The 25,253-nt window shown below is 42.4% G+C and overlaps 1 protein-coding gene across 1 annotated transcript in view; it reads right to left on the reverse strand.

Moving 5' to 3' along the window:
* Positions 1-25,253, reverse strand: part of fn1b (fibronectin 1b) — a 42,037-nt gene that overhangs the window by 9,206 nt on the left and 7,578 nt on the right. Inside the window, exons 8-40 of the mRNA XM_052062974.1 lie at positions 24,610-24,792; positions 24,218-24,397; positions 23,328-23,483; positions 23,114-23,242; positions 21,724-21,867; positions 21,201-21,322; positions 20,118-20,286; positions 18,919-19,095; positions 18,706-18,834; positions 17,925-18,014; positions 17,213-17,407; positions 16,262-16,540; positions 15,880-16,143; positions 15,432-15,526; positions 14,844-15,012; positions 13,779-13,865; positions 13,438-13,629; positions 11,442-11,720; positions 9,465-9,656; positions 9,256-9,345; positions 8,710-8,976; positions 7,280-7,396; positions 6,826-6,987; positions 6,152-6,307; positions 5,303-5,419; positions 4,711-4,980; positions 4,429-4,616; positions 3,391-3,478; positions 3,072-3,251; positions 2,862-2,951; positions 2,206-2,394; positions 1,649-1,738; positions 848-1,275 (exon numbers count right to left, since the gene is read on the reverse strand). Of these exons, the coding sequence (XP_051918934.1) occupies positions 848-1,275; positions 1,649-1,738; positions 2,206-2,394; positions 2,862-2,951; positions 3,072-3,251; positions 3,391-3,478; positions 4,429-4,616; positions 4,711-4,980; positions 5,303-5,419; positions 6,152-6,307; positions 6,826-6,987; positions 7,280-7,396; positions 8,710-8,976; positions 9,256-9,345; positions 9,465-9,656; positions 11,442-11,720; positions 13,438-13,629; positions 13,779-13,865; positions 14,844-15,012; positions 15,432-15,526; positions 15,880-16,143; positions 16,262-16,540; positions 17,213-17,407; positions 17,925-18,014; positions 18,706-18,834; positions 18,919-19,095; positions 20,118-20,286; positions 21,201-21,322; positions 21,724-21,867; positions 23,114-23,242; positions 23,328-23,483; positions 24,218-24,397; positions 24,610-24,792 (5,663 nt within the window). The remainder of the gene's footprint in view (positions 1-847; positions 1,276-1,648; positions 1,739-2,205; positions 2,395-2,861; positions 2,952-3,071; positions 3,252-3,390; positions 3,479-4,428; positions 4,617-4,710; positions 4,981-5,302; positions 5,420-6,151; positions 6,308-6,825; positions 6,988-7,279; positions 7,397-8,709; positions 8,977-9,255; positions 9,346-9,464; positions 9,657-11,441; positions 11,721-13,437; positions 13,630-13,778; positions 13,866-14,843; positions 15,013-15,431; positions 15,527-15,879; positions 16,144-16,261; positions 16,541-17,212; positions 17,408-17,924; positions 18,015-18,705; positions 18,835-18,918; positions 19,096-20,117; positions 20,287-21,200; positions 21,323-21,723; positions 21,868-23,113; positions 23,243-23,327; positions 23,484-24,217; positions 24,398-24,609; positions 24,793-25,253) is intronic.

A 25,253-nucleotide genomic window follows, 5' to 3' on the forward strand; every position in this document is an offset into this window, starting at 1 on the left:
AAATTTTGCCTCAAGAGTAACATAGTTGTCCTACTACTGTAGTATACTAGAGCTAACCAACTAGTGCGCCAAAATGTCATACAGCAATCGAAAAAATGTTAACCCTTTCATGCACCCTGTAACTTGATAACATGATATGCTGTCCACTGTAGTAACCACTGTCCCTGAGAGGGTTGATAAGAAGACACATTTGTTCTCCAAGTGCACACTAGTCCTTCCAGTAGTGTGCACTGAAATGAAATGTCTCACCATAATAAAGAGATCAGAACATATTACTCCACTCCAAAATGTTTTACACTGGCTCCCAGTCAGCTGTAGAATAGATTTTCAAATACTGCTCCTGTTCTATAAATCACTGAATGGATTAGGTCTTGAACACGTTCAAGAAATGCTCGGGAAATACGATGAAAACTCAGTCTGGTTCTGCACTATGCAGTCTCGGGTCAATGAGGGCAGCCCAGTATTCAAAGCAAACACGTTGCATCAACATTTAGCTGTTATGCTGCATGCAAATGGCATAAGCTTCCAATGGAACTGAAGTTAGCTCCAAGTGGAAATGCTTTTGAATCTGTATGAAAAACTATGTTTTTTTGTTTTTTTGGGGGTTCCATACCTACAATTAAGAAAATTCCTATCATGAATTTCTTCCTAAATCGTGTTGTTGTGCTGTACGTAATTTTGGCAAATTTCTCTACTTTGGTTTTAAATGTCTTAATTTTTCTGTTGAAACGCGTGACATAACAACAGCTGCCTTGCCTTGCCAAAGAGTCTACTAGTCCATGGACCTCAAGCTGCATATCAAGGATTTTGCTTGAATACTCAAACTGCTTTCCATTGGCGCCCGTACCTGGAACATTTTCTCATCCAAATGTGTTACCGGATTGCAGGAGACCAAGTACGCATTGCTCTGACTGTACGGCTTCCAGGAAATGGGGGTCCTCGTTTGAGCCTCCTGCGGGAGACCTGTCTCATTGGCAAATATGGTGCCATAGGGCACATTGAGCTTCACGTAGGGCTTGCGCCGGCCATTGGCGTCGGGCAGGGGCACGAAGACCAGGGGCTCTTGAACTTGCCCGTACGGGGACTGTGGGGTGGCCCGGTTGTGGTTGTTGTACTCGGTGTACTCCACATGCTGGCTCTGACCACCGAGGCCGTCCTGGCCATTGTTGCCCACCAGCTGGACTCTGTTGTCCAAGTTTGTTTCAGGCACATCAAGCCTATCAGTGACATCTCCGGGGCGGTGGGGTTGTGGCACAGGGAGCAAGGAATCTGGTTCTGGTGAAGGAGACAAGGTTCTAACTATGAACAGTGATTCTCAAAGTGTGATTCTATGTGTACCGCAGAATTAAAGGTTCAAATTGTGCTTAATCGTGCCTTCGTAAACATTTTTCTTTAATCCACAACAGTTGGTAAGTACAGTTCAGTGGCAGCAGTGGGTGGATAGATGGATGGATGGATGGATGGATGGATGGATGGATGGATGGATGGATGGACGCATAGAGTGATCACTTTGTTTATGATCTTTGAAAGGCCTTGAAAAAGCTGTTGGAACGTATTTAGAAGCTAAAACTCGTAATGACAAGAACTCTCCTACCAGTACAGTATGACAATTACAATTTGAAAGATGAAAAAAGTTAAAAACACTCACGAGTCCTGATTCTGCCCACAAGTGGAGTGCTTCTCTGTGTGTTCTGGATGGCAACAATCTTGATGATATACTCAGTGTCCGGTTTCAGGCCTGCTCAGAGAAGCACAGCAAGACAGATTCGGTGTTAAGGTTTGTGTTTTTTTTCCCCCTTCATTTACGACATAAGTTTTTTTTTTTTTTTTTCAACAGACATTAACTCTGGTCATTAGTATAAAATATGCATTCTATTTTAGTTTTTATCACTTGAAATTGCAGTTTGTTTGAACCGTGTGCAGGTTGAAAAACAACATATTTTTAAAATGTATTCTTAGTACTCTATTGCCAAACATCAAACACTATTAGACAGTAAACAACAGACTATTGATACATTTAAAGAGCTGACATTGGAAATCACACCAACAAAATCAGACAAAAAACCCCTACTTGGAATGTTTTTTACATTTGAATGAACACAGCTAAAATTGTCCCAAAGAAAGGAATGAAGGTGGATAAAAAGAAGGCCCAGCATTGAGCCCAGAGGGGTAATATGATTATGATTAATTCGAACGAAAACCAACCAGATATGGTGGCATAGTTCTGTCCAGCGTGGGGCCGTGGCTTCAGCTCCTGTGGCGTCGCTCTGGGCTCAGCATAGGTGACGTAGTAGCCCGTGATGGGCGTGGCTGGAGGTTGCCACGTGAAGGAGATGTAGGTGGGGGTCAAAGACGTAACCTGGAGGTTGGTGGGAGCTTGGACCACCGGTTTGGCTGCAGAGAAAAATATCATTGTCAATCACGGGCTATTGGGATTACAATTTGATTTCTAATCTTACGGGGTTCCCCAAATTTTGGCCTGAAGCGGCTAAATGTGATATTGTGCATCAAAATCCGATGCATTGTGAACACAGTGCACTCTTGCTTATTTGTGTTTCAGCATTCACAAATGTGTCTCTTTATGAAATTAGTATTTTTGGGGGGAAAGTATCCTAGCAGTCATTCGCCACCATCCTCTGGCACGTATCGGTAATTAAAAACACTTTTTGGGGTGAGTATCAATTTTTCATGGGTATTCGTTCTTCACAGTAGGGTCTATCGGTATCTGCTGCAAATAGCTGAATGGTTCCATCTTGACCAGAATTTTCAACCCTAGCCAGAATTAAAGTGCATATACTCCTAGTTAACTTGAGCAGGAAGGGCATATAGCATGCAGACCCACACACACACCGTCACTATACCTGTTTGAACAGTAAGCGTAACTGGGGCGCTCCTTGTATTGCCATTCAGAGTGTACAGGTGAACGGAATACGTGGTACCCGGCTTGAGACCTTCAAAAACACAGCACGTAGTGAGCAAATACAATTTCCTCTGAAATCCTTTTTCGTGTGTGTGTATGTGTGTGTGTGTGTGTGTGTGTGTGTGTGTGTGTGTGTGTGTGTGTGTTCTACCTGTGACTGTGTAAGTGTATACATCTGCTGGGATGGTCTTGGTGACTGTGGGGCGTGAGCTACCCTGGGGCGTGGCTTCAAGGAGGAAACCAGTAATGGTTTCCACCTTAGTGCGCCAGTTCAGGGTGAACGAGTCGTCCTTCACGTCCATAATACGCACACGGCGAGGCGGACTTACATCTGCGTGGGAAAGATAGTTCTTGTTAGATTATTTACCAGCCACTTTTTGTGCAGGTCCTTGTTTGTCAGTAGATTTCACAACTATACGCCAGTCACACCCACTTTGCTTAGGATAGAAGACACTGCGGTGTGGGATTACCTTCCAGGGTGGTTGCCTCGCCCTCCAGTGGTCTGCTGGTGACAGAGTTCTTCAGAGCATAGACATGGACTTGGTATTTGGTTGCCACCTGTGATACAAGTTCAGACATTATGTAGTTATTGGTAACAGTGGTGGGAAGGACGGATGCTCAAACGGTTTAGTTGATGGTGTTTGTAACTTGACTTGAATAGATATGTTCTGATGACTTTTTATTGTCCCTCACTCATTTCAAAACAGACATTTGTACTTTCTAAGCCTTATTTTGTTCAAACTGGCTGGTTACTTTCCCAACCTCAGCAGATGATGCCTGACATAAATCGAGGGAGGCCAATTTACAGGAACTATCATTGAGAGCTGGATAGATTGATTGACTGACATTTTGTAAGGCAGAAAAAAACAGGGAGAGCAGCAACGTGGAGGAACGTGAACCTTGGAGCAATTAGGTAGCAGATAGTGAAAAGCAAGATATTTTCCATTCGCAAGTTGTTTTACTTTGTTGGCCACAAGAATGAGTCTTTGAGAATATGCCATGTCTTGTGCCAGCCTAAAAAAAACACCAGCTTCTGGCATTTTAAAAATATCTCGATCTAATCTGGAAAAACACATACATACAAAAATGTACAGTATATGTTTTGTTTTTTTAGTTGTTATTGGTCAATAATTTTTTTTAACTCAGTTCATAACTTCAGGAACATTATGGGAACACGTTTTGATAAGATAAAAGTCAAGCCAACTCTCGCTAATACTTAAACAACAACGTGCGACATGAATTTTATTTTTCCTCACTATGCGAGTTACTAAAAGGGAGAAACTATGAAATGGGTATTGTATATAATGGACAAGAAAACAAAATATTTTTATGTTCATACTTTGGTAAAGAGTTCATACTTTTTAAATGTTATTGAAGTACAGGAGTTGAATCGGTGCTTCTATTTTTGGACACAAATCATCTGTATTCCTACTTCAGTTTAGTATGTGAGTACTTTGCCACTTTTGATTGGCACCCAAAGCCTAGCGTTCGTATAATCACATTATTACCATGAGCCCAGGTATGACCACACGTGTTGTGTCAGGAGCAACATTGAGTTCCTTGGCGGGACTGTTGATGTTCTCGGGGTTGACGACCACACGGTATCCCGTCAGTCGTGCGTTGGGTGCCTGCCATAACACCTCGAAAGAAGTAGGCCCCACCTCTGTGATGACCAGGTTGGTAGGAGCGGGGATGACTGAGAGGGACGGACATATGCAAGCAAATACATGAGGAATTTGGACTCTCTGCATTATTATTCACGAGAGGTATATCAGCTAAGTGTTGTCCACCTGTGGCCTGCGTTCCCACCAATGGCGTGCTGGGTGTGCGCCCATGGAGAGCAATGACTTTGACAGTGTACTCTGTTCCGGCCCGAAGGCCTTTTATGGCCACGTTGTCCTGATCGCCGCGGGGTGACGGACGCAGCTCCCTCTCCCCATCTTCGGGGCTGGAGTAGAGAACGCGGTACGATGTCACTGTGCCCTCTGGACTGTCCCAAGCGATGCGCATGGAGTTGGCATCGATGTCAGAGAAGGTCAGGTCCTTTGGACGATCCATGGCTGCGGTGGGAGGGTGAAAATGAGGGCGACGTCAAGAAAAAGCTTTTTGAGGAGCTTTGTTAAGGCCATAGCAGTGCTTCAGCTCACAAACGGACAAAGCTGAAAGTACTGGACTGTCTGCTCAAGGAAGCATGAGCCACCCAACGTATGAATTATGGACTGGTGTACAATTAGTTAGATCCATGACAGAAGCTTTGTCCATTTCTTTTTTTTTTTTTTTGACAAACCAAAATGATTTTGCTTGAGTCGCCAGGAAAAAAAGTTGTCTTATATCGCCGATGTTGTTTTCCTTTTAGTTTTCTTAAGTGAGAATGAAGCAGACCTGTGATGGCATTCTGCACCACTGCAGAGGAGGGTTGGCCATCATTGCCCAGGGCAGAGATGCTGACAACGTACTCAACAGTTGGCATCAGGCCTGTGAGGGTCATCTCAGTTTCAGCTGTAAAGCAGAAGGGGCATAGCACGTTTGGAAAATGCAACACTGAACATGTGCTTAGAGTATATACTGTAGAAGTACTGTACACACAAAATATCAACCCGAGTATTAGGACACAACACTTTTGCAGCTATTGGAAACTTGTTGGACCTGAAAGATGGTCTAGTTCACAATTTTTGCCTATATGGATTTGAGATGATTGAGATGATTCTTAAAGTGTAGTGGAGTCAGACTCTCTCTCGTGAGAAACTAAAGAAACACTACCGAAGAGCAGTTTAGTTGTACTGTATTTAACTTTTGAGTTCAATAGACTTGCATTTAAGATTTTAAATGTTGTTTACAAACACTTAACTAGATACTTTTTTAATTTAAATTTTATGTGCTATACATTTTAATAGAATTTTGGGGGGGATCAATTTTCTTATATTTAAGCACAGTATTAATGGGGGAATTTTTAGGAATAAAAACCCTGACTGGTTTTTGATGAACACCAAATACACTAGGATAGATTAATATTAATTCACTCACTCCCAAAGACGTATTTTGATGACTTTTCAGACGCCACACATTTAATCCCAGCTCCTCATTTTATATTGACTGTAATTGAAAAGGGTCTGAAAGGGTCTGAAAATTTTCAAAAGACATCTAAATACATCTTTAGGAGTGAATCATTGATTGATTGGTGTGTACCAAGACTTTCCTCCAAAAAAATTATGAAATACAAAGGGCCCTTACCAGGAGACACATCCCGAGAGTAGGACGGTCCAACGCCATTTTTGGGTGCACCTGTGACTCGATAACCCATGATGGGCCCCCGAGCAGGGGACCAGCGGACAGTGATTGTGTTGTCGCTCACATCAGTCACATCCATGTTAGCAGGCGGCTCAATATCTAAACAACAAACATAATTTCAAACATTCATAAAAATATACATGTATATTCATTCATTCATCTTCCGAGCCGCTTGATCCTCACTAGGGTCGCGGGGGGTGCTGGAGCCTATCCCAGCTGCCTTCGGGCAGTAGGCGGGGGACACCCTGTATCGGTTGCCAGCCAATCGCAGGGCACACGGAAACGAACAACCATTCGCACTCACACTCACACCTAGGGACAATTTAGAGTGTTCAATCAGCCTGCCATGCATGTTTTTTGGAATGTGGGAGGAAACCGGAACACCCGGAGAAAACCCACGCAGGCCCAGGGAGAACATGCAAACTCCACACAGGGAGGCCGGAGCTGGAATCGAACCCGGTACCTCTGCACTGTGAAGCCGAAGTGCTAACCACTGGACTACCGGGCCGCCTTATACATGTACAGTGTGTGTGTATATATATATATATATATATATATATATATATATGTGTGTGTGTGTGTGTGTGTGTGTGTGTGTATTCTTTTAATTTCTTTACCTGTCTTGTGTGTGATGTAGACCGGGGTGTTGGAGGCAGGGTTATCCCCTCTTACGGTAACCGCATAAACCGTGATGGTGTAGTCGTGACCCGGTTGCAGATTGGTGATAGTGGCTGTGGTCTGAGTGCCTGGGATGGTGAACTCTTGAGGTGCACCGCCATCTGGAAATTGACACATTTGATTATGGATGCAAAATGTAGAAGTTGCAAACTTTTCATGGCAATTAGTTAGTAATTTACAAAAATGAAATGTTGGTTCTTAATAGGGAATTTAGATATAGATTCCCATAACTTCAATAGAAACTTCAATTTCAAATATTCCCCAAATTCCCCAGTTGAACTACACATGGAAATTTACCAGAAAATGTTCCGGAGGTTGATTAAATTGAAAAAAAAAATGCAGTAATATTTACTGGAGAAAAATGGAGTAAAAATTTTGTACAAGAAAGCAGACCTGTGCCTCTATAAGTGATGCGGTATTGATTGACGGCAACAGAGGGAGCATCCCAGCGAATGGTGATGCTTGTGGGCGAGGAAGATACAACTTCCAGGTCGGTGGGAGCATCAGAGACTGGAAAAGAGGAGAAGATTTATTTTGTTTTCAGTTATTCTCACTGCCTGATTTACGAAAGGCCTGCATATGTAAAACAGGCACAAACTTGATGGTACCCCCCAAACAGATGTGGAAGCTGATCTACTCAATAATGCCGATACTAACCAAGCTATGTGATTGATCACATCTGAAACCAATTGCCGCTTTTTTAAATAGAGTGTCTGAAAATCTGGTGTAAAATGGCACCGTTGTGAATGACCATGACTGCGGTCAGTGTGAAGAATTGGAGGCAGAAGCCAAATGAGAAGCCACAGGGAGAAACAGATCTTTTCCACTTGACTAAACATTACAGTAATCCCTCGTTTATTGCGGTTAATGGGGACCAAAACCACCCGCGATAAACGAAAATCCGCGAAATAGCGACCCCCCCCTCCATATAGGTACATATGCATAATATTTATAAGGCCAAATTTAATGGTATACATGCATGTAGAAGTAAATTTTGAAATAATTAATGACCTATGCTGTATACTAATAGATTTAAACATGTATCAGTTAGGTTAGTTTAAGAATAACAAAATACAGTAAACATATATATATATATATATATATATATATATATATATATATATATATATATATATATATATATATATATATATGGCGGCCCAGTAGTCCAGTGGTTAGCACGTCGACTTCACAGTGCAGAGGTACCGGGTTCGATTCCAGCTCCGGCCTCCCTGTGTGGAGTTTGCATGTTCTCCCCGGGCCTGCGTGGGTTTTCTCCGGGTGCTCCGGTTTCCTCCCACATTCCAAAAACATGCGTGGCAGGCTGATTGAACACTCTAAAATGTCCCTAGGTGTGAGTGTGAGAGCGAATGCCCGAAGACAGCTGGGATAGGCTCCAGCACCCCCCGCGACCCTAGTGAGGATCAAGCGGCTCGGAAGATGAATGAATGAATATATATATATATATATATATATATATATATATATATATATATATATATATATATATATATATTTTTTTTTTTTTTTTACGTCCGCAAAAAGTCTGCAAACGGTCCGCGAGAAGCTGCGAAAGTCAGCAAAACAACAGTGAGTCACATAGAGCAACATATACAAAATTAGGAATGTTTGAAAAAATCCACGATCACTGTATTGAAATGCTGACTGACACATATAGTCAGTTCAGCAATATAATTTTGGAGCTTCTGAATGACCTCAATCAGTGGCACCAACTGCATCAACAATCTGTTAGAGAAGACATGCAATCTCCGCTTTTTACAAACTTAGTAAATCAGGCCCCACAGTGTAGTCAGGATACTCACTTGTGGCCTGTGTGCCAGTCACAGGTTGACTCTCCTGATTTCCCTTGACAGCGTACACAGCAATGAGATACTCAGTCTCGGGAGTCAGTCCAGTCAAAGTGAAATGAGTCTTGCTCGGAGGAAGTCTCTCGTCCTTGGTGCGCCCACCGTTCGTCCTCTGATGGCGGACCCGATAACCCGTGATACTTGAAGATGGAGCCCGCCAGTGAATGGTGAACGAATTGGTTTGAATGTCAGAAAAGTCCAAAGCAGTTGGGGAATCCAGAGCTAGAAGGAGGCAATTCCATTTTAAAAAACTCATTAAATACAGTCTCTCTCCAATGTTAACATGCTACATCTAAAGGCACAACGTGTGCATTGTTATTGCTGGCAGGCTGTAAAAATGACATTCATACATCTCGTTTTTTTTTTTTCTTGCTTTCATGTAGTCTCTGAATCATTGTTGACTCTAATACCTGGACCTTCGGCTGCATGTCAAGGATATTCAATTAATGTCCGGCTTTCTATAGTGTTACGTCCCTCCTCAATGACAAGTATCCCACTCACTTGTCCTCTGTATTCCTGTGGCCGGATAGCTCTCTCGCTCTCCATAAATGTACACCACACTAATGCGATATTCTGTGTCGGGAAGCAAGTCTGCACAAATGGGAAGGGATATATTGAGTTAGAATACAGTAGCTTGAAAGAACTAAACCATGCAACTAAAAACAACGTCTCTATAGTTGTCATAGGCTTGTTGTTGAGCTCTGTCTTACTCTGCAGCAAGAAAGTGTTAGAGGCTCCGCCCACGTTAACCTCCTTCAAGTCATGGTCTTCTGTCACAGGGCTGAAGCGGATGACGAAGCGAGAAATGTCACTCGGGTTGGCAACGTGCGGGACTGTCCATGTGACCCTGATGTGGTCAGGACCCACCCCTCCGAATTGCAAGTTGGTGGGAGCTGGAATCACTGATGATACAAGGGAAGAGCAGGTTTGATCTCATGTAGAAAAATAGTTCTGCAATAACATTTCGTAGAATGCTTTTATAGTGGTACCTTAATTTATGAGTTTCCCAATTTAAGAGTTTTTGGGGCTCTCTATGGTTTGTGTTGTGAGCGAAAATTTCACACGATCTCACTGCCATCACTGGATGGCAGCGGCAAACAAAGTGCCAAAGTCCTTTTACCAATTAATTGAGTTTTGCATTCGCTTGACTGTCACTCATGCAGGTATTTTGCCAAATGTCTTTTTTTTCTAACCATGAGGTCCCTAGAAAATGCTGAAAATAAGTGGATGAAGGCTGTTCTATTCCTTAACGTGCTCTGTGCAGTCTGGCAGACAGCAAACAGTTCTTCAAAAAAGAAGCCACGTGTGCTTGCTTCAAGCTGTTTATTGCCACAGGAAGTTTACTGTAAAAAACTAAACATAAGACAAAGAGAATTACAGGTTGTGTGCAACTAAACCACATAACTTTGTTTGAAAATGTGCTAGCTTAAATTTCAATGCCCATTGAATTACATAAAAACATAATTTTAATTGATTATGTTATTACTGTGTGTTTTTGTACAGTACAACACTGTAAAGTACTATTATATATGTCATGGTATTTTGGGGAGTGTTTTGAGGCGGGTTATAAAGGATGAATAGCATTTCCATTCATTTTAATAGGGAAAACTGATTCAAGATACGAGAGATTGGAGTCATGAGGATGGTCATGAAACGAAATAAACTCATAAATTATGATACCACTGTTCAGGATGTGCATCATTTCAGAATTGGAAGACATCGTCTGTCCCTGCTCATCCATGCACAAAATATAGAAACATGCATTTGCTGTATAAATTATAGCTGTCCCAAGACTGTAATAAAAGTGATTCCTAAATATCATTTAAAAGACCAAAAAGCTCTTGATCACCCCCTCACATGACCCCCCACTCGTCTTTTTCTCTTGATGACCAATTGACATCTCAAGTAAAATTTATTTGAGCACAAATCTGTTTTTTTTAAATGAGTTGGTTGATGTCTTCTTTGTTCAAACTTTGTGTTTAATCACAGACATATTTTCAGTACTGTTAGAGTAATTATGCTCTTGACAAACACACGCTTATTAAAACTTATTTAGCCACCAAGAGTGAGTGACATGACTTAGCAGAAATGTTCATGATCATTCCTCGCCTCTAGTTTTCATACTTTTTTCAAGTTTTTTTTAGCATAATGGAGACCCTGTTACCTATATTATCATTAAAATAACATTAAAAAAAATTATATCGCCAAGTTTCTTTTTGACCAGTTAGCATCAAAGCTTACACGGCTGGCATGTACTCTTGAGCAACAACTAACATTTGAGCCGATTTACAACTATGTTAATGTAATTGTAATATGAAACTAAAACCCGTATTCAAATGAAATTTACCATTTTTTTTCAATTGTTATTTTGCAATATTTTAGGTGCTTCGTATCTCGAACAGGATTGCACCAAACACAGTAAAATATATGAGGCGAAAAATAATATGTCTTGCATTGCGCCTTTTCATAGTCACGTCTGGATTACGATATTACCTTTTTTTTTTACATAACAAAAAATTAGAAAATAAATTGTTGGCTTTTTAGAAATATTGATGCCCAAATTGTCCTGCAATTCTGGAAAAAAAAACTCGCAAAATAAGATATTATTTTCAAATTGCAACGTTTTCATTAATGGTGTGATTAAAACTCCCGTTCTTCTCACACATATAGTGAAATGTGAAAATCACCCGCTTGAGTTTGCTTTGTGTGTGTGGTTGGCTCGCTTTCCCCCTCTTCCGTAACCGTGACGATACTGATGTCATAGTCCACGCCAGGCTCCAAACCACGAAGTGTGTAATAACCAGCCGATGCGTCCACCATATCTTGAAAAATGGGCAAGCTCTCGCCCGCCGTCGTTACCGTTATCCGGTAACCCGTTAGGGTCGAATAGTTCAGAGGGATCCAGCGCAGGCCAATGGTGTTGTCAGTTATGTCGACAAAGTGAATATGTCTCGGTGGACGTATGTCTGCAAGGGTTAGGCCAGGTGCAAAGCGCAAGCAACATTAGAAGGACACAAAGACAATGATTACCATACATGGATTATGAATTCAATGAATTAAACATTCAGTGCCAGGATGGATACATTCAACATTCAAATCTGACGGAAAATCGACACTCGAGGGCATGCTCCACTCATTTGATTATGACACACAAGACCTTCGTGCAAATGTTAGCCAAAGACCCCAGCAGGTTATGATGGAGAAGGCTGGATTAAACCACACATTAACAATTGTTAAATTCCAAATAAACAATAGCGTCATGTCACAAACAATAATAAAAAAGAAAATGGTCTTGCAGTGATTCTTTGGCAGCAGACAGTATAGATTTTCGGGAATTAAAAATGGGATTTTGCTAAATTATTATAGTGTTGAGAGGTGTAGGTTGCATTGGAAGAACATGTGATCATAAACAACCAAAATGTATCACGAGGGTTTATGTTTATGATCATGTCTAGGTTGCATAAATTGCACTAAAATAAACAATCGGCTTCCAAAAAGAAAGTCTAAACCGTCCTCTGAATGACACTGAATAAAAGATGTCACAATTTCATCGTTTCAGAAAACAATTCCATATTGTAAAAACGTTTTACTACAGTACTGAAGCACTTCTTCCAGAAATCTACACTATGCCAGACTATTTCTTTATTTTTCCAACAATTTCTTATTTTTATTTTACATTTCGAAACTGTTATCTGTACTTCCCACTCACACTGTCAAAATATGTGATGACTCGTGGCTAGCTCCAAGTCAGCCAACTTCAAAACTGTGTTGCTGAAAGTGCCATATGTCGGGATAATGTATGTATGTTTCTGTTATGAGCAAAATGTTTACAAAAAGGAAAAATATCCCTTCTTTCCGTCGCTTCTAATTATGCCTACACCTCCTCCTCGCCACAAACCCTCACGGACGACGTAAATAGAGGGAGGTCAACGCAAGCATGGTTGACAGCTTTCATTGATTGAACTTTTGGGGGACTTACAATGTCGAGAAAACAGCAGCAACGCAAAGGAACAGAAAACAGGGAGCATTCACGACAACAGCAACAAACAGATTCATAGATTTAAGAGAATTGTTTTGATGTCGTCGGTGCCAAGCACGATTTGTCTGGCCTAAAAATCACACGCTTCTGTCACTCATAAATTCCCTAACCTGACATAAACACACAGAGGTCAAGCGCACTTGTTCAGCTGTTACCAATTTAGTATTTCTTTTGTCTGTGAGAACAGATCAATTTGAATCTATTCATTTGAATCTACCGCACAATGCCTTGACGTGACATGTTGAATCTTTATCTGAAAGTTGTTGGCGTCATCACCATCTGGAAAGTGCGTGAAATTTGATTGGTCACCTGAATTCCTGTTCTCAGAATGTTGCTCGCACACAGTGAGTTTTCCATCTTGCGAAGCAAAGAATTAAACTTACGGTATTCGTCTTATGGCCAGAGATGGCGCCATGGGTAGCCCTATAAACGGTCTCACTTGATTTTTGCTCAGCAGATTGCTCCAGTATAACTCTAGCCTTCGTTCTGCGCACAAAAATGTATGGACTTGGGGAAACAAAGAAAATCTGTGTATTCCCCCAGTTATTTCTCTCATCGCTAACATCGAAACACACTTTGTACTCTCTACGCAAGAGTGTAGTCTTCATACAGCATGCATCAAGGCCTTTCCCTGTAGCACTTACCTGGTGTGATAACAGTGGACACTGGCACACTTTCCAAATGGTCCTTGACTGCGAAGACGCTTATGTTGTACTCCACCCCGAGATTCAGGTTCTCCAGCATGCACAAGGTTTGATCAGGCCTCACAAACTCCTCGATGCTGTTTCCTTTCTGTCCACTGGTCGGCGTGCTGGACACTCTGTAGCCGGTGATGTCTGTCGAGTGATGGGGTGGAAAAAGACGTCAGATATTGCTCATTCATGAGTCACTGTGAGAAGTCTTTTTGACTTTTAGACCAGGAAAGGTGCTTTCAGATTTCAAAGTCTAGACTTGTTGGGCATTGAGCAACAGGGTCAATATTTACCTGGTGTTTTGGAGGCTGTCCAGTGGACGGTGAGATCTCCTGTGTCAGAGTCGGACTGTACTCTCAGGTCAGTGGGAGGGGACAAGGCTGCAAAAAGGCCACAGAACGAGCATTGGGACATTGAGTCTGTGCAAAATAATCATTCAGTCGACCCTGATAAGGGCCTGGTACACTGAGAACCCAAAACGCGGGTGCTAAATTGCATGTTCATGTTAATAGCATCGATGGTGGGCGTGATCGACTAAGACGGCAGCACAAGTGGCGAGAGATGTCAAAGAAATCATGAAAAAAAAGTGCCGGTGGAAGAGGGGAAACGAACCTTGGGTATTTCCCCACAAAGTTTTTTCTGCGTAGGGAGCAAGTGAAAGAAAAGTGCAAACAATTTTGAGGCAGCCAGCAAAAGCATAAATTGTTTTGTTTGATTTAACTGCTCCAAGTGGTGTGGTAATTCACTGTATTTGCCTATCCTGCATCATATTGCATTTATAACCTGGAACAGCACACTCCATAAAACTGACCTGGAATAGGAAAGCACCAATTGCCACATTATAATGAATGATCGTAGACGCAGGGAGATACAGAATTGATGCAGTTTTGTCATAGGTGATATGGCATGACTCCTTCTTGTGACTATCTTCAATTCAGATCATTCAGAAGCTAAAAAATTGCATCACTGTCTCGATACATTTTTTTTTCCAGGGGAAGAACAGATCCGTTCTCCATCCCCTCACATCTCATTTTGGAAAAGAGGGAGCAGGAAGAAGGGATCTTTTCCACTCCCGTTAGTATAAATATTCTTTGGAAGTACTCTTTTCTTTTGCTGTCAAACTATCACATTTAGGATAGTCGCACAGATTTCTGTCAAATTTGTTAACACCTGCCATTCATACTGGCTGTTGACAGACGCAAAATAGGCCACTGCGACAACATTGCGTGTGCCAATCAACATATTTGCATCTACTATTTTTAACATTTTATTTGGCATGTATTGCAGATGCATTCCTGGGTGCTTCCGGGTAGTCACCGGTTCATAAATGAGGGCCGAAGTGTTTGACAGTTACTCACAAGTGACAACTTTGCGGGTGATGGGGTTTCCACGGGGGCGTCCATTGAAGATGGGCTGAACGCTGTATGTGTACTGAGTTCCAGGAATCAGACCGCTTACATAAAGGCGTCCAGTGTCAGATGTTCTGTGTCTTGGAGACTCTCCTTGCTGGCCGGGGAGCACAGACAGCTGGAAAGAAGATCAGGTCACTAAATGAGAAGAGCATACATGACTGTAGACCGCAAAAACATGACATCATAGTGGTGAGCCTCTCGTAGAGATCAAATCTATGCTCCTCGCGAAAAGTTAGTGACATTGGGATTTTTTGGGTAAAAATTCAGGGCGAACTTCATTTGACCTTTTTTTTTTCCCCACTGCTCAACGCTTTAGAACTTTTGCACAATGTGCTGCTCTCTAACAAGGAATTGAATAACAAATTTGGATAAAACCAAAACCAAAAGGCATACTAGTGATTTTACAAAACCACAGTGGACGCACCAAAATGGGTATTGCTCATGGGTATGTGAGTACAGGTAACATGCTAACCGTGTGTATGGCAATTCATAAAGTCTTTTACTTTTATGTAGCGAGCTTGTTGTGGCTACTACCTTGTAGCTAAACCTGCGGACAGGTATCCAGGTGATGATGATGGAGGAATCAGTGACCTCCGTGTTGAAAGCAGGTGCATTTCCCATCTGGGGAGCTGGAAACATCATATCACAATTACAAACTAGCAGTTTATTCCACTCGAAGAGGATGAGGGGTTTTTTTTGTCCCCCCACGCAAGACAGCTTGTGCAATTGTTCACATAGCTGACTTCTGACAGTGACCAGCCCTAAGATGCACTGTAACGCCAAAGAGGATAAGCACTATTGGAAATGAATTGCTACTTTTGAAACAATCGATACCAGTCTTAGTCTTCAAACCACATTTTGAAGGTCTTGATGCTGTCTCGGTCTCGATTCCAAAAAGTCTGGGTCTTGTCTTGGTGAGCTCCGTCCGGTCTTAAGCATCACACAAGTGTAAATATCATCCGGTTTTATCTCTTACACACACCTGTGGTGAACTGCGTGGTTATGGGCTCACTCAGCACACTATTCAGCTCAGAGTGCAGAGTAGCAGTGTAATCAGTTTCGGGACGCAAATTCCTCAGAGCGTATTGGGTGACACCGCCGGGGATTCTCTTCTCGATAGGACTGGAGCCCTCGATGCTCACGAAGAGACGATAGCCAGACACGATGGCACGGGGAGATTCCCAAGTGACCAGAGCGCTGTCTGGGCCGATGTCAGTGAACTGCATGTTGGTGGGAGCATCCGGTTCTGGTGGGCAACAGAAAGTAAGACGCATTGGCGTTTATTCCCACGAATTCACTTTCCAAATTTAGAAGAAAAAAAATAAATCTGAATTTTTTTCAACCCTCCTCAGAACATCACGTACTGGTATACATCTCTCCCATTAGTGGCTCGCTTTCCACACCCCCGTTGATGGCATAGACATAGAAGCGGTATAGAGTGCCCGGCTGCAGGTGAGTGATGTCAGCGTAGGCGTTGGGCGACACCGGCAACTGGAGAGGTCTGATCTCGGTGCCATCAGGCCCGACGGGGGAAAAGGTGACCCTGTAACCTGTCACCTCGCTGGGTGGCCCATTCCACGTGATGGTGATCTTCACATCTGTGACCTCGTAAAACTGCAGGTCGGTGGGGGCGGCCACTTCCTCTGCGGCACAAAAATCAAAGAATATCAATGAATTGACAAAATGGAACGTTCGCTCACCGGGTGTCTACAGACACCTTTTAATTATGTGTAAACCATTTGAGCATTATGAATGAAAATGTTCCTTGATGGCCAGTTTAAGGTATACTCCTTGTCCTCACCAGTAGGAGTACTTTGGTGTCGTGTACTTGTTGGACAATTCCAGGAAAACCTGTGGTGTTTGATTGGTTAGTTGTGTTTTCCGCATTACTAGTAAAAATGCTAAATTTTGTGACATTGCATTGTTTATATATCCACCTCAGGGAGGAAAAGTAAGAGACTGCTGGAGAACTTTCAGTTCCAACAAAGTGAAGTGTTTGTGTGAGGTAACGTGACGATTCATGTTCCAGATTAAACAGACGTCAGAAGAAATGTGTTTCGACAGAACTGTTTCCAGCATCTGGCTTTACTTTTTAAAGCCTAATAAACAGTTTTTATCTTGACAAGTCAATAATCCAGCTGCAGATGCGATAAGGACTGACAGAGAGTGTTTCTTGGTGAGAGTTGCGTGTGTTCACATTTTTTGTCTCCTATTCTGTGCATGGGTCACACAGAGGTCATTCAGGGGCCACAATGTACTCAAATTGGAGAATCCCACCCCCGTTTACAGCTTACATCTTCTTTGGTCAAACATACCTGGTTGAGAAGATCCAGCCGTCTGGACCTGTAGAAAAACAGGCTGACTTTCCTGGTTCTCCTCGACAGCAAAGATGCTGATGTTGTACAGCACACCAGGGTGAAGGTCAACCAGGGTCACTGATGTCTCCGTGTCTGGCAGGTTGAGCTCGGTGCTGCTGCCCTCCACGGAAGGCGTGTACACCAGACGGTAACCTGATTGCACACGGATGCAGACAGTCAACAAGCATACGTGAACTGTACAACCTCAGATATCCTGAACACCGCGGTTGCAACATTCCATATGGGAGGAACAGAAAATCATGGGAATAAACATGAAATTACAAAGTTGAAGGTTGGCTTTTAATACGGAAATTCACTGTGGTGAACATGTATGTGATCATAATCCAGAGTAAAACAACCAAATGTAATGCAACTACAGCGATGCCTTGACTTACGAGTGCCCCAACATACAAGTTGTTCCATTTATGAGCCTTTCTTTGCTTTGAGAGTCAAAATTTGCTTCAAATGCGGCGCTGCTCAAATGAAGCAGAAGAAAAACATTACCGGTACATTTTAGCTTCAGTGAGATACCTTGCCATTACATGACCCTTGATTTCATGTTGATTTCCCAAACATTCCCATAATTCCTGCAGAACATTTCCCCCAACCTTCTGGAAATTTATTAGAGATCATCTACCGCTTACGACACGTAAAGCCAAAAGTTGATTACCAGTAATAGGAGCTTGAGGTCTGGACCATCTAATGCGGATCGACGTCTCCCCAACATCATCGATAGCGTGCTGAGCGGGAGTGTCAGGAGCTGGCGGGAACATTGAATTAAATTTTATTTGAAAGACTTATTCCAAAAGAAGGACTGTGAGACACAAGCACCGACACGTGTTGTCAATGTTAAGATATAGGGTTTTTACAGTAACTAATAATCGCTAAGTTGTGGTATGTACAGGAGCAGACCAACATGAAACCTGAATTTGACCCTTAAATTTCTTTTTGGGTCTTCTACCTGGAACATTTGGAAATTTGTAGTTGTAATTCATTTTGTTAATGATGAAGAGTTTTAAGATGGAATGGTTTGAATCAGTCAAGAAATGTAGAAGGTAAAAGGTTACAATTGCTCCATGTACAGCACTTTCTATGCAGCGATGGCTGTTTGAAAGTGCTCTATAAATACAGTTGACTTGACATTAATTTGGTAATGTCAGGAAATAATGGGAAAAAAAGTGGGAATGTGGGGGAATGTGAATGAATGAATGAATGAATGAATGAATGAATGAATGAATGAATGAATGAATGAATGAATGAATGAATGAATAAAAAAGTAGCGCTTTGCCGCCAAGTTGTGGCATCTACTGTGGAAGGCAGGGCTCAGACCCTGGGAATCATTTCTTTTTGTTTTCATGATTTCTTATGGAGAAAAAAATATTCTAAACCAGGCACATCAAATTAGAAAAGCACTGCTTTTAAAGGTTGCGCTGTCCAGCGCTTGTTTTCACCTGTCGTCTGGGATGTTGACAGGATGAGGGTGGCATCTCCGTCATCGGGAACCTCATAGACTTTGACGTTATATCTGCGCCCTGGCAGAAGGTTACCAATGGTGACTGAAGTGGACGTTCCAGGAAGGTCTGAAACAGATAACGGAAAGGTTACGGGATGAACACGCCTGCATTTTGGGTCTACACTTGTGCAACACCTTTCTCTGTATTTACCCAAGACTTGCTGCGGTGCACCGTCCTCACTGAGCTCGTACTCCACTCTGAAGCCAGAGATGGTGGCCGAGGCCGAAGTCCAGGACACGACAAAGCTGTTTGAAGTGATTTCCGTCACAGATTCGGAGGTGTCAACCAGCGGCGGAGGCTTGTTCGTCTCTCCCTCGGAGGTTTCCACTTGGGAGGAGAAGAGATATCGTTGAGTTATGTAACCTTACATTTCATGGACATGGAACGCTGAAAGTATATAAATAATCACCCATGAGGTTCATCAGGCATCCCTAGAGAACTGCCCATATGAAAAGTGGTTTCAAGCGTTTATGCAATATCCTTGCTATCCATTTACTCGCATGTTCTTTGTCCTCACTAGTAAGACAATTTAGCACACTAGTACGATGACTGTGTCTTACTAGTTGTTTTTTTTACAACTACCTATTGTCCATTGCTGCCCTCCACTACTTTCTGAACTCAGGTCAGACAGCTTTGATATACTTGTATAACTACGTATTACGAGTGATGTAAAACTGTCCACTCATTTACATTTCTGTGCAACCAGGATCCTAGGTACTACTAGTCTGTGACACAGGCCTACTAGTTTACTAAATATGGGTCATGTATTAATGGGTCATAAGTGGCACTACTAGTGGGGGAAAAAAAACATTATTGTTCAGACATAGTCATTCCACAAGTGCAACTTAATCATTCTATTAGAGTGGTGAATGTGTACTGGTATGAGTTAAGTTAGATATCTTTGATACCAAATCAATACTCACGAAGGACAATCCAATGGCTCTTTAAACAGGACAGGAAGATATTTATCTAACAAGCGTGTTGATTATTTTAGAGGACGTTTACAGTTGTAAGACCTTCTGACTTCTAATATTTGGGTTACCTTTGGCTAAATTATTTGAGATCTGTAACTCATCCTCGGATGATCTACCTCATTTCAACTAGCAAAGGCAGCATTTTTGACGTAGCTTTTGTAGTCGAATGTGCAGGTGTGAGTTGATGGCAAGACAACATTTCATTGCCATCGAGTAAAAAACACATATGGCCATTTTTGTCATTTTTATAAAAAAAACATTTTATGAAAATGGGGTGTCCGTGTTTCACACATCCCAGACTTTTAACAATGACAAAAATGGACACACATGTTTTCACAGGGCAGAGATGATTTAGAAACTTGTAGGTTTACTCACAAGAACCATGGGTGGTGGTGAAATCGAAACGCGTGACCTCCCGCTGTCCGTAGCGCAAAATGCTGATCAGCTGACCCTCATAGGTGACCCCCGGACGCAGACCGGAGATGGTGTAGGAGTTGAGGTGACCGGGAACAACCACTTCCCTCCAGGGGCTGCGAGAATTTTTCTACAAACAACAAAGATGAGAGGAATGACGACCACTTTTTTTTAATAAAGCGGTTAACAGGTTAACAAGTTAAAGGCATGTATTGCTTCAATAGCAGGACTACGACCATGTGGATGTTAACGCATGCACAGTTTTGTCAAACTAGTAACCTGCAGATGTTTTAGTTGTATGCCAAAGTTATTCTTCTATCCATCCATATACTGATCCGCTTTATCCTCACAAGGGACGCAAGGCATGCTGGAATCTATCCTAGCTGTCTTCGGGCAATTGGCAGGGGACACCCTGAACCGGTTGCCAGATAATCGCAGGGCACACACAGACCAACAACCATCCGCGCTCACACTTGCACCTAGGGACAATTTAGAGCGTTCCATTAACCTGCCATGCATGTTTTTGGAATATGGAAGTAAACCAGAGCACCCGGAGAAAACCCACGCAGGCACGGGGAGAACATGCAAACTCCACTCAGGAAGGCCGGAGCCAGGATCAAACCCATGACCTCTGCACTGTGAGGTCGACGTGCTAACCACTGGACCAACCAGCCACCCGTTATCCTTCTTGCATGCAGTAATATCATAAAGCAGTAGAAAGCATCCCGCAACCCAAGACAAGCTTTTTAGATAAAATAAATACTCTAAAGGTGTGAATGTGCGTGTGAATGGTTGTTTGTCTATCCTTGTATGTGCCCTGCATTTGGCCGGCGACTCGTCCCGGGGAAACCCCACCTTTGGCTAAATATCAGCTAGGATAGGGTCCATTTCAAACAACCCCAACGAAGACAAGCTGTCATAGAAAATGGATGGTTGGCTACCCTATGCATGAAGTACTGAAACCAATTTGGGAGCAGAGTAAAAAGACAATGAATATACAAATCATGAGTATCAGTGAGACAGTGAGTCGCTATTGTGACTCACAATTTTCCACTTGAGGATGTATTGCGTGATTTGAACAGATGAGGGCGGGTTCCACTGGATGGGGTGCGAGTCCGGCTGTTTGCCCGCCTCTGTGATGATGACTTGGACTGGCCTGTGGCCACCTGGAAAGTTGCAGCGAGACTCGATGAGAGAAAGAAGAAGCTGGAGGCGACATCCAGTACGTTAACGTGATGGTGTTATAGTACTGCAGCTGTGGTTTGGTGTGGGTGGAAGATGGCTTCTGTGACACTTTGGCACAACCAAAGCACCAGTTCACAGTGTGGCATAACACCTGAGTACTATGCTCACCACTATTTATCCGCCCACCTTTATTGGCATCTCTCTCTCTTTCATTGGTGCTGGTCAGACCTCTACAAAAATATTTTGGTCTGGTGGGACTTGAGAATGAGAGCTACAGTATAAAGTTTGACATTGCACAAGTCCTTTTTTTTTTTTTTAATTTAAGCAATGGGAGAAAATGATCACGAGGAGTAGAATATGTAGTTGAATAAATGTTTCCCACCTTGGGAATCCTGCTGGGGTTCACACCTCATTTCTCCAATCCCATTGCCGTAGCAATAACAGCGATAGTGGATGCCATGGATGAGTTTGTCCCATGACTCTCCAATTTGATAGAAGGCCCTTGTCTGGGGCTCCTGACACTGATCTGTTGTAGGAGATGACAATGACGTGCTTGCAGTTGTTTAACTAGACAAATAACATAGCATGCATTTCAATAACATAACACATTTGGAGTCGAACAGCAAACAACTAATTTTACACATCTGCTCAGTATTCACAGCTGAGACCTTGAAAACAAGTCACATGACACCAAGGGGGATTTTTTTTTACTAATGGCACCCAATTAGGACATTTGACTTATGGATTTTCACTTTTGTTGCTTCAAGTTTAAACATTAATGGCTGCGCGTTAAGTTAATTTGAGAGGGCAGATTTTCCCATAATGACATTACAGTAAACCTCTTATTGAAAACGTATTTCTTTTTGAACAATTTGTATGTTTAACCTGAATCTTTGGGTTCTGACCTCTGTTGTGATTCGACACGAATTTAGTCACAATGCAGAAGTTCAAATCAACAAAGCCATTAAAACCCTGCAAATTCAGAGATTTGATTCAAAGCACATTTTACATGTTGGAAAATAATTGCTGAAAAGCATATGCAAAGACTGAGAAAGATGTACTACTGGAGTGTGTATATAGCGCGATAAACCATTTCAGGTTTCATGATTTGTCAGGCGTGTCGCGAAACTGGCATCCAGTGATATAATTTCGCTCAGGCCGCCCAATATGTAAGAACTTGAGTACCTTTGTCTGCATCAGCGGTTATCCTTTGCAATTGCAAGTTAGTTATTGCTATTAGGTACATTTCTACCGCTTCTGTATGCAGTTAGCTAGTTAGCTCACTATGCTTGCGGCCTAAAAATGCATCTTTCCAGGGTGCCATAATTAACAGAAGGGATTGTTGTCGTTATTTAAATCTCCAAGTGAGGAAGTGACACCGCGAAGGAGCACCGTATGCTCATGAGCTAGGCAGTGGATAAAGCCGCTCGTCACGTGGAATATATTTCTAACCACCGGAGGCTTTAAGTGGATAGATTTTCACAGCCCAAACATGTCAGGATGTGTTGGCATAAGAAATACGAGCCTTAGCATCTATTTATCAGTGAAATAGATGCTGCGCGTTTTAATGCAAAGGCAATGGCTTCCTTTTCCAGATTTTGAAGCCTCATTTTATATACTTGTCATTGATGATTTTTTTTTAACCATTCAGATTTGGCAGAGTTGTTCACAACACTCTTTTATCTGATGTGTCAAATTCAGAAGTCATTTATTTTCACATGATAGAGACTTTGAGACTAATTAATTTTGTTCCACCAAGGCCAAGAGCATACCAATAGCATCGCACTTCCATCGCCCGCGTCCCTGTCCATAGCAGGTGCAGTTCATCATGTAGCCCTCATCGTGGAGCTTGGAGAACTCCTGGTTGACATCATAGGTCAATCCCTCCACAATACACTGATCTGGACACACAAGGGTCAGAGAGTAACACGCGCTGTTGACAGGTGACATAACTCGAGAGCTTCATGACATCTTGCGGCGTCTCACCTCGCAGCTGTGAGTGCGCGATACAATTCCACTCCCCGCGACCGTTGCCAAGGCACGTGCACTCCATCATGTGGCCCAAGACGTCATGCCGTTTGTCCCATTTGTCACCAACGCGGTGCATGACACCGTCGTTAGTTGTGCACACCTCCTCATGGGCTATGGAAAAGCATCACAAATAAGAACAAAAAGTACTCTTTGTGTTAACACACTATGCACACATGCGTGTGGGTATTGATTTGTTTCTGTTTGAGTACAGATCAGTCCAATGTAGTGTATGCCAAACACTAAATAACACCAAAACTGACTCCGCATCAGTTACTGGATTGTAACAAATGTAACTTTTTGGCTCTATCCACTTTAGGCAAATTGAAACACATGGAAATGACATCTTTTAAAATCGTTACGTACTGGATTGAATTATACACTTTGGGTAAAATGGCTTATATTCTAGAAATTCCTGAATTTCTAGTGCATGGTAGTTTGGTTGAGCACTCTAAATTGTCCTTTGGTGTGATTGTGAGCACGAATGGTTTTTCGTTTCTGTGTGCCCTAGGATTGGCTGGTAACCAGTGCAGGATGTACCCCGCCTACTGCCCAAAGACAGCTGATAATTGATGGATGGGTGCTCCATAGACCAAAATGACATTCAACACTTTGATGCTGAAAACCTGACCCAGAACATAGAGCATATTATTGTAAGGAAAGTTTTTGACCTGTCTTTGTCGTCAATTCAAAGGACTATTTTTTTCAAGATGGCAGATGATAACTGCCTGATCGTAAATGTATATATAACCAGGGACCACGCATCAGAATAAATTAACAGACACTTGCGTGCAAGCTTATATTCAATTCTGTCAATCATTATTCTTAAAAATGGACCTCACACTCACCAGCCATGGGGCAGAATCCAAAGTGTTGATCGCCATCATAGTTATACGTGGTTCCGCACCACTTCATGCTGTCACGACGGCCATCAGATGTGCAGTCGGTGTAGTTGCGGCCGCTGTACAGGTAGGGGAAGTGGCAAAGGGCGCCGTTGGAGTTGCCTCCTCGTGTGGCCACAATGGCTGCTAATGACGTGGAGGAAACAATGCTACCATAAATAAGATTCATTTTACATGAAGATTGTAAACATTGCCCTGAGCCAATAATATGCAACAAACCAACAAAATGGAAAAACTGTTTGTGTGAGTTTTATCTGGACAGCCTACGTCGTTATCAACTAAAACACCTAAAAATGAGTCAAAACATAATTGTGAATGGCATCTTTCATTCTTCTTACCATTCTTCTCAGTACAGAAAGAGTACAGCTGGTCTCGCTCATAGTCTGAGGTGGTCGAACACCACAGTTGGCCATCTGTGCGTCCGTCCGTGGTGCAGGAGTAGTGTGTCTTCCCCATGAAAACAAATGGGAATACGCAGGGCTGGCCATTGGAGTTGCCATTGTAGACCTGATTTCGGGCCTCTGGACAAATCAACAATTTCAATTTGCTGTTAATTGATGGTTTTGAAACCTGGAAGCTATTATTTTTCTCCCATTCAAATGTTCCAGTCTTCAATTCGTAAAAGCTGGGAGCAGTGATGGCATGTAACTTGGTTCGTGTACCCAAGGGGGAAGTCAAGTCAAACATTTTCTTTAAATAATATGTTCTCTGCACAGCCACTAGTCTAAAGATGGCATACAGATTAATCGTATGTTTGTGGAATATGAATTAAGCAGCAGAATGCACCCGTTTTTGGCCCTCTCAGGGGGTGGCTATTTTGCCACTGACTGTCAGCTGAAAATGATTCACCTGTTTTCTGAGTTTGGTCATGTGATGTTTACAAGGTAAGCCCTGATTGGTCATTGTCACTTGAATTTCTGGATGTGATATTCAGTCAGTAGCAAGCGGCAAAATGGCCACTCCCTGAAATGGCTAAATACGG

This window comes from Hippocampus zosterae, chromosome 4, assembly GCF_025434085.1.
Source record: "Hippocampus zosterae strain Florida chromosome 4, ASM2543408v3, whole genome shotgun sequence".
Taxonomy (NCBI): domain Eukaryota; kingdom Metazoa; phylum Chordata; class Actinopteri; order Syngnathiformes; family Syngnathidae; genus Hippocampus; species Hippocampus zosterae.